We start from the raw sequence: 11141 nt of genomic DNA on the forward strand, positions 1-11141 counted from the left end.
ACTGGGCCAGTGATGTTAATTGTAGAAGATCCCCTAGTGCACATGTGTTTACATTATTTAGTGGTGCAATCAGTTGGATGAGCAAGCGACAAGCTATGGTCGCTTTGTCCACTATAGAGGTGGAGTATATGGCAGCTACTTATGCCTACAAGGAAGCTATCTGGCTAAAGAGATTGTGTTCAGATATAAAATTCAAATAAGGTACAGTGACAATTTATAGTGATAGTCAGAGTGCAATCTGCTTGGCAAAGAATCCAACATTTCATGTTAGGACAAAGCTCATTGATGTACAATATCATTTTGTGAGATATATGGTCGAGGACAACAAGGTGAAGTTGGAGAAGGTAGAAACTTTGGTGAATGTTGTTGATGCATTAACTAAACCCGTGAGCATAGAGAAGTTCAGATGATGTTCAGAATCTATGCACCTCTTGACCCCTAGCAATTAAGTCCATGATACTATGGATCCTTTGAGTCTTGCAAGGTGTTTGACAAGTGGGAGAATGTTGAGAATTGTGGCTTAACCTTGCAAGCTCTTTTTTTGGAAAACTCTATAAATTTTTTAGAAAATTCTAGAATTTGTTTGTGTTAGTTTTCCACATGTTTATGAGTTGGAAAAAGGTAGATGAGTTGTTAAAAATGTGTCTAGTCTCTAGAATAATGTAGAAGGGCTATTTTTAGAGTGTAAACAACTCATTATATGAATTTTATGAGGGTCTAAACTAAAGAACAAAATTATGGACAAAAATGGTATTCTCGGAGTTACAAATTACAAGTGGGTAACATGTGGCATGGTTGTTTTGCCCATGGTTTTGGCCCATGGTTTCAAAGTGGTAAATCACTATAAAAGGAGGGCTTGGGGAGGTGTTTGAATCATAGACTCTGGTGCTAGGAGTCTCTCTGAGTCAAAGTCCGAGTTCAAGTTGTGGTGATGCACTCCTGTAAGAACTTGCATTGCAAGTGTATTGTAATCTTCTAGATTTGAGAATACATTTGCAGGTTTTGGAGGGTGGGGTTTTTCTCCTGGAAGGGTTTCCCCATGGTAATCATTGTGTTATAAGTTTATTGTTATTTTGATTATATTGTTATGGATTTCTTGAGATCTCTGCAATAGTTAGTTGAATTTGCATAATCCTCGTCCCACAGAGTAGTGTAGGAAGCGATTCCACACACCTTTGCTTTCTTACATCAATCAGATTAGGCGGGCTGAGGAGGATGGCTTCTTTCAGGGATGTTCTGTTTTATTTTTTTAATTTGGCATAATTTATTTGTAGATGGCTTAAACATCACACACTAAAATTTAATTTTTAAATTAAAATTGTTAAATAGTCAATACTGACTTACATTTTCCCTGTTTTATTTTTTCTTAGTGTATCATGTTTAAGAATAGCCCATAATTACAATATGAATCATTCATTAAGATCATAAAACATGGAGTGCCAGAATGAAAAGCATAATGAATATTGCCAGAGAGTTTTTTTGAAATACCTGTGGAAGACAGAGCTTCTCTCTATTCAGAGGATCTGTGGAAGATAGAGCTTCTCTGTATTCAGAGGATCCATGGCAAGCAGTTAGGATTTCAACAAGCTTCAATGTCAACAAAGATAAATTCTTTGATTGAAGGGATTCGCTATGACACCCATTTCATCCACAGGTAGATTTTATCAACTCATGGTCTCATAAGCCTCCACTTTATAGGTAGTGACAAGGAAAGTTTTTGAAAGGAATTTGCCAACAAAAGTTTATGACCCCTTCTAGTTTTTCCTCATTTTCACCATTTTTGAAACATAGAGATGCAGGGAAGTATTGCAAGGAGATAAGGGCATTAGTTTTAAGGCTTCTGGCTGCAATTTCTGAGACTATGGGGAGAGACTCTGATTATTTGAATGAAATATTTGGAAAGCATAGCCAGGTACTGAACATAAATTACTATCCTGAATGCCCAAATCCAAATTTCACCCTTGGCACAACACCTCATTCAGATAAAATTGGCATCACTGTTTTGATGCAAGGAGACGTGAGTAGTCTGCAAGTGCTCAAAGATGGCAAATGGTTTTCTGTAGAACCCATACCCAATGCCCTTGTAGTGAACGTGGGAGATCAAATTCAGGTTTATTATTATAAATGTTATTCACCGTATACGAATTTCCCCTGTTCTAAACTGATTTTGGGAGGACTGAATTTTTAGTTTTTTTTGTATAGGGTTTTAATTAGGTTATAAGCAACGGAAGACTCAAAAGCGTCATGCACAGGACTGTAACCAGTGTGACTAGTGCAAGAATATCCATTCCCACCTTCTATGGTCCTTCGTTGGATGCATTCATTGCTCCTGTAGCATCCATGGTGGATGAAGAGCATCCGGCTCTGTACATGTTTGAAGAATACATGAGGGATTTCTGGAGTCAAGTGAATTTAGTGAAGAGGGTTTTGGATCCCTTCAAGATCAAAATCAATTCGTAACTGGAAAGTGTGATATATATAACTGCTGTGGATAGTAGCCACTAGGCATCTTATAAAGTAATACTTTATCTGGAAAATAGGGTGGAGAATATTACCCCATCCCTTCAGATCTTATTTGATATTTAGTATAAGATTATCCTATTCCTCTAGATCTTAGAAATTTTCACTTTGGCTTTTGAGTATTTATTTGACCACGGGAATTAATTAGATATGGTATTATTTAATTTAAATTTTAAAACTGAAATTGTATCAAATTAATATTGCCAGAAAATAATATCATGTAGATAATTATGGACATAATATTTCTTGTATTTTGTTTTGAATTAACTGTGTGTACTTTCATTCTTATCATTGGACCCAATTTTACTATAGCTCTTCCTTGTTACTTCTATTTAAGTAAAAAACCTAAACCTAAAGAATGGAAGAGGGCAGAAGTGCCATACCGTATTTACTGGCAGTAGCACTTGTTTTGAGTTTTCTAGCATTTATGTGATTACATGCTGCAGCGATATCTCATTTCTTCCACATAGTTCATACATTGGTAATGGTCGTGATGTAACTGTGGGTTAGTAATAACAATAACAGTATCCCTTCAGTATTAGAATTCTAATTGTATTATCATTGTCTACTTATTGTAAGCATCACGAACTAGCAATTTGTATTGGTTGATATTGAGAATGTCAGAAGCCACTAGAACAAAATGGCCATAGGAACCCGGTCCCTATGGCCATCTTGTTTTCTGTATATAAGATCTAGATAGAAAATAAAAAATAAAATATCTAGATGTACGAAGATAAAATTCTATAACAGAAAATGAAATGAAGGTTTACATTGATTTAGAATGAAAGAAATTACAAAAATATAATATTTCTCAAAGCATACAGCAAAGGGAAAATTAGGAATAGAAGATGGACTGTGAAGCACTACTATATTAGATATCCCTGCACCACTGTATCACTATGGTAAGGAATCCACCAGAACATTAACACATGCAAAAAGGGTCATTAATAAAATACATGGATAGTGATAGTAGAAAGTACAGGTTTTGGGCCTTTCCCTTTCATATTACAAACATATAAGTTGCAAATTAGTTTCCTTACTGGCATAGATAATTCATCAATGAATAATTTCATTAACCAGATTGTATCTTGAAACCATCCAAAATGGTCTTTCTCTTCAATCCCTGGCTCCAAAATACGCCCATGTATTCTTCAAACCTGTATCCTCTGTACAGAGCTGGATGCTCCTCATCCACCATTGATTCTGCAGGAGAAATGAATGCATCCAACGAAGGTCCATAAAACGTGGGAATGGATATACGAGCAGTGGTACTATTTGTTATGGCCCGATGCTCGATGCTCTGGAATCTCCCATTGCTCAATATCTTAAAAAACAAAAAAAATCCAGATTGTCACAATGAATCATTATAAAATTCAGCACATAAAAAAGGAAATTTTGAAATTCTGAATTTAGTATTAAAATACATATGGTTAATGATAATAAATTTAACAATTCATATTCTTGTGTTTTTGGATGAGATTGTATGTGTTTTTTATTACCGATCTTTCGAGTACAATTAAAGAACTTGAAAATCATTAATACAATAAAAAATATCATTGAAAAAAACACAATCTCATCCAGAAACATAAGTATAATACATATGTTGCTCATCATCTGAAAGGATAAGAAAGCAGATCTAATATAGATTCAAAATGTTGTTGAAGAAAATCAGTAATCTATATAAGAACCCAGATCTATCTTCTTTATCATTCACGTACATATGAATTTATATTTGCTTTCATATCATTCACCCTGATGATGAATAACAGTGTATATATCTGTGATGCAGATGCGCTTTCATATCATTCACCCTGATGATGAATAATGTTGTATATAATTGGTATGCATTTTTCACAATTCATATGGTATTTACAAGATTGTTTCGGAAATCAGCATTGTATCTTGTTGTATTGATGTTTCAGATCATTTTATTTCATCATTGGAAAGAAGAGAGTTATGAACTTCCCAGCGCGATCCAAAACTCTATGCAAGAAAATAGACACAGCTGATTCCAAAAACAATCTTGCAAGTAGTATATAATTTCAAACATCAAATTTTCAATCATTTACACCTCATTTCTTAAATTTTACTATCGTGGATTAGAGAAACTTCAAGTCATTAAAATCAAATCATATATTTTATACTAAACCTGCATCTGATCTCCCAAGTTGACCACAAATGCATTGGGTATGGGCTCTACTGCCACCCATTTTCCGTCTCTGAGCACTTGCAGGCCACTGACAAGTCCTTGCATGAGAATACTGATGCCTCCTGGATCTGAATGAGGTGATATGCCAAGTGTGAGATCAGGATTTGGGCATGGCGGATAGTAATTTATGTTCATCACCTGTCTATCCTTCTTAAAGACTCTACTCAAATAATCTGAATCCTGTCCCATAGCTTCAGAAATTGCTCCCCAGAGCCTTAAACCGAGGGATCTTATTTCCTTAGCATACTCCCCTGCAATCTCTCTGTTTTCATAGAACAAAAACAAGGACCCATTTTTGCTTATTCTTTGAAAATCCTTGATCCTTGACAATTTTTTAATTTCAATTTAGGGTTTTTTTGGATCTTACCTGTAAGTTGAAGGTTTATGAGGCCATGCATGGATGCATTCCTCTAGCGGATGACAAATCTGTGTTAGATAATCCATCCAGTTGAGATATTTGTCTTTGGTGACATTGAAGCTTGTGGAAACCCTGACCAATTGTCTTGGATCCTCTGTATAGAAGCATGCTCTGTCTTCTACGGGCATTTCAAAAAACTCTTTGGCAACATCCATCATGCTTTTCATGAGAGTCTCCGGCACCCCATGATTCACAATCTGGATATTTTCCCATCATCTTTTTACCAAATTTAAGCAGAACCAGAAAAAAGTTTGATTAAGAGAAAATACCAAAACGAACAAATACTTTTACCTGGAAGAAACCATCCTCCTCACAAGCACGTTTGATCTCATTCACCACCGATTTTCTGGCAGGACCATCTAAATCTTTGAGGTCTATTATTGGAATGCTATAAGAATGAGAAACCTCTGCCATTTGTGGGCGTTCATTGGGAGGAACAATATAGTCCTCCTTAACATGAAGATGGTTGAATCCATTGGAGATAAGCTTCTCAACAGCATCGAGATGGGTTTCACTTTCAACAGGGACTGTGGATGACACCAGGTAAGGGCGGTATCGGAAAGCTTCTGTCTGCGTTGGAATTTCTGTGGACGCCATTGCAAACTTGTGTGAATCAGAAAGGGGAAAAATGAAAACCTTTCTACTGGACTGAAATTGTTATGGATTTTCTCGGATAAATGTTGGGATTGAATAAGATAAGTGCCGTGGGTTGGAGCCGGCTATCCCATGGCATGGCATGGCGTTTAGTCAGCAAACAAGATCAAATTGTTTGTCATTAGAATTTAAGAAATGTAATTTATTTAATGGATTGATAGAAAACATATCATTTTTTTATATTGTTAAAAAAAACGACTGGCCACACAACAAGAATCCATGATGTCAATTTTGCTGGGTTCCTCCTCAGCAAATAGTCTATAAAGTCACGTTATAGTAGAAGTAATAATTTTGTTTATATATTGTAGAAAAACAAGTGCTGACCACACAACAAAGAATCTATGATGTCATTTTTTATGGGATCCTTCTCAAGAAATACTCTATTATGTTATCTTAGAAGTAATAATATTTTTATAATTAAAGTTCTTTTAATGTAAAATTATAAATATATTTAAAATGTTAATTAAATTATTGAAATTGGAAATTGATAACATTTAAACGTAAAATTATATTATAAATAATATCATTTTTTTAAAGCAAGAGTCTATAATACAATAGTAAATTGTGAACCTTTATGTGGGAGATCTTGGATTCTACTCAAACTTAACACATAAGAATAATAATTAATCTCAACAAATAATAATATATGAATAATAAATAAGCTAGGTTTCAACTAATTATCTATCAAAAAAATATCAATTATTTTTTATTAATTTTATATAATTTAATTTATAAAACATATTTACAAATAATTATTATAATAATAAGTATGATCCACCAAAACACTTTAAAAATAGGAAAAAAATGGCTTTGCTATGAATATCGAGCACAACAATGAATCCAAAAAAATCCCATTTTTCTTAAACGAAATATACATTCAATTCCATCTTGACAACAAACAAGTTTGAAATTCTCGAAAGTTTATCTCTACCACAACCCTCTAGGCAAGGAAACTAGACTCAGAATGGCTCCTGGAAAGGCAATTTTTAAGAAGCACTAACCCCAATTTATAGAAATCAAAGGTGAATACTCATGGCAATATTGTGGAAGGTCACCAAAAAGGGAAAGGAAAGCAATTAGGGAAAGATAGACCAGGAAAGGGTTTCAAACAAAAATTTCTTCCAGAGAAATTAAATTAAGTGGTTAAGAACCATAATGGCAACTTTTCAACCTTGGTCAGATTGTATAATATCAGAAATCTAGAAACCGTAAAAGATAGGGAAGCATCAGCTCAAAGAAATGTAGTGGAACCGATGAAAGAATTAGGAATTGGTTGGCTTTTGGTAAGTAGATATAAGAATTGGTTGAAACCTACAATAGAAAGTGGAATAGATCAGACTCATAAAGAAAATATAGCAGAAGTAAGTAGTGAATTTTGAGTCAAGAAATAATTAGCGCATCATTCTTGTACTAAGTATGCCTAGTATCCGAACCCCCCTTGTAACTGAAGTAAATATGAATTTAGATTAGAAGACTAGACTGTAAACCCTAGGGTAAATAAGCCTTCAAAAATTTCTATAGCAAATAGTGTAGCTATTGGCTCGAATCAATCCATGAAAGTTTTGAATCTTAAGAAGAAACTGTTGACATTATGGTCAAGTTTGTTTATTAGCGACTCACACTTAGTCAAAATGGTTAGCAGCTACCAAGCTTATCTTGCTAATTATAGTGGTAACCGAGTTCTACCAAAACTGTTGGCATTATGGTCAAGTTTGTTTATTAGGGACTCACACTTAGTCAAAATGGTTAGCAGCTACCAAGCTTATCTTGCTAATTATAGTGGTAACCGAGTTCTACCGAGTTCTACAATTGCTATTGAGTTCCAAAATCAGTATTTAATTCGCATAGAGTAGTATCTACCGAGTTGTTGAATATCGGTGCAAATTGAGCTTCATAGTGTTTACCGAGTTGAACAGTGCAAGTTGTGGTCTCTATTGTTTACCAAGTTCAAAACATTAGTGATGTGAATCAAGTGTTGAGCGAGCCATGAAGCATCAACCAAGTGATTCAATTTATATGCCAAGTTTCGTAGTATTCATCGAGTCATCGGTGCTAACCAAGTTCAGACTACTTGGAACTAATTAGTATGAACCAAGCCTCTACATCTACCAAGAGCATGATGATATCGAGTGTTGACAATGGTTGCTGAGTATCAAAACCTCATCGAGTTTGTCTTCAGAACTCAAGTACCAGTAGTTGAGCCGACTTTGTGTATTTTGGTGAAACTTGTATTGTAGTTCACTTTAATGTATTGTATTTTGGATTGATATATATGCAATGTATTATATCACATCCAAAGATGAGAATTAGATAGGAGACACACCAAGAGCATAAGTGCAAAGTAAAAAGGCTACAAGCAGTATAAGGAGCAACACAGATTTATCTATCACAATAAGGTGATCATTACACTCCAAAGGAATCTCAACCAACAAATTAGAGTTGTAGATCAAAGATCAGTGTTAGGATTAAACCATGGACATAAATAACAATTACATGTAAATACAAATAATATCAAAAAATAATAGATCACACAGAAGAGAGCACAAGACACCAAGATTTAACATGGTTCACCCAATCCCTAGGCTATGTCCACAAACAACAAATCCAATATTATTACAATCAGATTATAATTTGTAATCCCTTATAGCTCAATACCACTACAAGAACCAATTTTCACATCACCCACAATGAAACAATCTCTAACCCTAAGCCCTTTTATACAAGTATTTTTATCGCTTTAGGGTTATAATTAATAATTACATGTTGGCCCAAAAAAAATCTCATGGGCTTTGCCCTCGAACCCTCAGATAGCCATGGCCTAATGACCCTAGCTGTATTGGGGGCTACCACCCCCAAAGCCTCGCTCGAGGCCTAGCCTAGCCCTGAACCCCGCTGAGGAATTATGAAGTATGTAGAGTACTTCATTGATCAGTCATTACAATCTAACAATCTCCCTCTTGGAGAATAATCAGACTCTACACTAAAAAACAATCTCCCACTTTGAGAGTGACCCTATAGCTATGCCGCTACTCCATGAGGCTCCCACTGGATCAAACCACCCTAGGCTCTACTATTCTTTTATTCATGTTCAGTCTAGAAGACCAACCGAAGCTAAAAAAGAGTTTAGCTTCTCCCTTGTTACTACCTTTGTAAACATATCTGTTGGATTGTCATCTGTATGTATCTTGTCTAGCTTTAACTGTCCATCATCCAAAATTGATTGAATGAAATGGTACCACAACTGTATGTGTTTGGTCTTTGAATGTAGAGTTGAATTCTTTGCAAGATGAATGAAACTCTAACTATCTGTAAACAAATAATTATCCTTTTGAGGGTGTCCCAATTCTTTCAAGAAAAATTGAATCCATATCATCTCCTTAGTGACCTTTGTAGCAACAATATACTCTACCTCTGTAGTGGATAAAGCATTAACCTTCTATAACTGAGAAACCAAGCTCACGGTTGCCCCACTAACATTAAATACATAACCTATAGTACTTCGCCTAGTATCAATATCCCCTACCAAATATGAGTTAACATACCCTTGTAAGTTAGTAGTAGAACCCCCAAAGTGTAAACACTTACTGGATATTCCTCTCAAATATCTGAGAATCCATTTAATTGCATTCCAATGCTCAATTCCTGGATGACTTATATGCCTACTAATGATTCTGACTACATGTGCAAAATCTAGCCTTGTACATACCATAGCATACATCAAGCTTCCTATAGGTAAAGCATAGGGTACCTTTGACATCTTATCCTCCTCTTCTTGTGTCGTGGGACACATATCCTTAGTCAACTTCAAATGACTAGGTAAAGGTGTGTTGACAACTTTAGCATTCTCCATAGAGAAGCATTGCAATACCTTCTCAACATAATCAACCTAAGATAGCATCAATTTCCTATTCTTCCTATCTCTGCAAATCTTCATACCAAGGATTTGTTTTGCTACCCCTAAATCCTTCATAGAAAATGCATGTGCTAATTAATGTTTTAGCCCCTTAATCTAATCCATGTTAGACCCAGCTACAAGCATATCATCAACATATAAACATAAAATAATGTAGATGTCATCATCCAACCTCTTAAAATAAACACAATGATTTGAATGACACCTACTATATCCATGCTCATGCATAAAACTATCAAATTTCAGATACCATTGCTGAGGTGCTTGCTTCAAGCCATATAATTTTTTTTTCAATTTATACACTAAGTTCTCCTTAGCTTTGACCTCAAATCCATGTGGTTGAGCCATATATATATATATATATATATATATATATATATATATATATCACCATGAAGGAAGGTTGTTTTAACATCAAGGTGCTCTAAATGCAAATCTTTAGTAGCCACAATACGTAAAACAATACAGATAGAAGTCCTCTTAATAACAGGAGAAAATATCTCATCAAAATCAATGTCCTTTTTTCTGTGCAAATCCTTTTACAACTAACCTGGCTTTAAGTCTTTTCTTACCTCCATCCTCTTCTTTTAACAGATAAACCCACTTATTCTATAAAACCCTTTTACCTGTAGGCAACTTGCATAAATCCCGTGCCTTATTTTTCAACAAAGAGTCCATTTCATCTTTCATTGCATACTCCCACTGAATCTTAGTATCCACCTGCACAACTTCATTATAACATTCAGGTTCACCAACATCTTTTAGTAAAATAGAATACAAAGAGGGAGAAAATCTTTCTGGAGGTCTAATTAGCCTTGTTGACCATCTAATATTCACTGGTGCATGTGGTATTTATTTTTACACATCATGAGGAATGACTAGAAAAAAATCTTTTGGAGTATCATCCAACACTACATAATCATCTTCTTTCTTCTCATGTTGTTGCAACATATCTTTGTATAACACTTTCTCATTGAATATGACATCCCTACTTCTTACAATTTTATGATTTTTAAAATCCCAAAGCCTATAACCAAATTTATTAATGCCATACCCAACAAATACACATTTCTTTGACTTAGCTTCCAACTTGGTTATATTTTTAGAATCTGTATGAGAAAATGCTTCAAAACCAAAGATTTTGAGAAAAGAATAACTCACCTTCTTACCTGTCTATGCTTCCTCTGGAAAACCACAACTCAAAGGAGTAGAGGGACCTCTATTAATCAAATATATAATAGTATTGATAGCCTCCACCCACATATGTAAGGGCAACCCAACATGAAACCTCATGCTCCTTGCATGCTCCATTATAGTCCTGTTCATGTGTTCAACTACTCCATTTTCTTGTGGAGTCCTTGGAACAATTTTCTATTTAAGAATACCATTAGTGAAGCAATAATCTTCAAATTCATGACTGCAATATT

General features: G+C 34.8%; 2 protein-coding genes across 2 annotated transcripts; one reads left to right on the plus strand and one right to left on the minus strand.

Moving 5' to 3' along the window:
• Positions 1 to 1716: 1716 nt before the first annotated feature.
• LOC149544956 (protein DMR6-LIKE OXYGENASE 1-like) lies at positions 1717 to 2562 on the plus strand. The gene is made up of 2 exons (XM_089796470.1): positions 1717 to 2110; positions 2215 to 2562. Exons 1-2 carry the CDS (start codon positions 1745 to 1747, stop codon positions 2458 to 2460), a joined length of 612 nt encoding a protein of 203 aa, XP_089652596.1. The 5' UTR covers positions 1717 to 1744; the 3' UTR covers positions 2461 to 2562.
• Positions 2563 to 3259: 697 nt separating this feature from the next.
• LOC149544957 (protein DMR6-LIKE OXYGENASE 1-like) lies at positions 3260 to 6070 on the minus strand. Its single transcript, XM_089795494.1, has 4 exons — positions 5439 to 6070; positions 5097 to 5344; positions 4670 to 4991; positions 3260 to 3844 (listed from the first exon to the last, which is right to left on the minus strand). The coding sequence occupies exons 1-4, from the start codon at positions 5742 to 5744 to the stop codon at positions 3593 to 3595; spliced, it is 1128 nt and encodes a 375-aa protein (XP_089651620.1). The 5' UTR covers positions 5745 to 6070; the 3' UTR covers positions 3260 to 3592.
• Between the last annotated feature and the right edge of the window lie 5071 nt (positions 6071 to 11141).

Source organism: Cupressus sempervirens, chromosome 8, assembly GCF_028749045.1.
Source record: "Cupressus sempervirens isolate cs-2001-9-10 chromosome 8, ASM2874904v1, whole genome shotgun sequence".
NCBI lineage: Eukaryota > Viridiplantae > Streptophyta > Pinopsida > Cupressales > Cupressaceae > Cupressus > Cupressus sempervirens.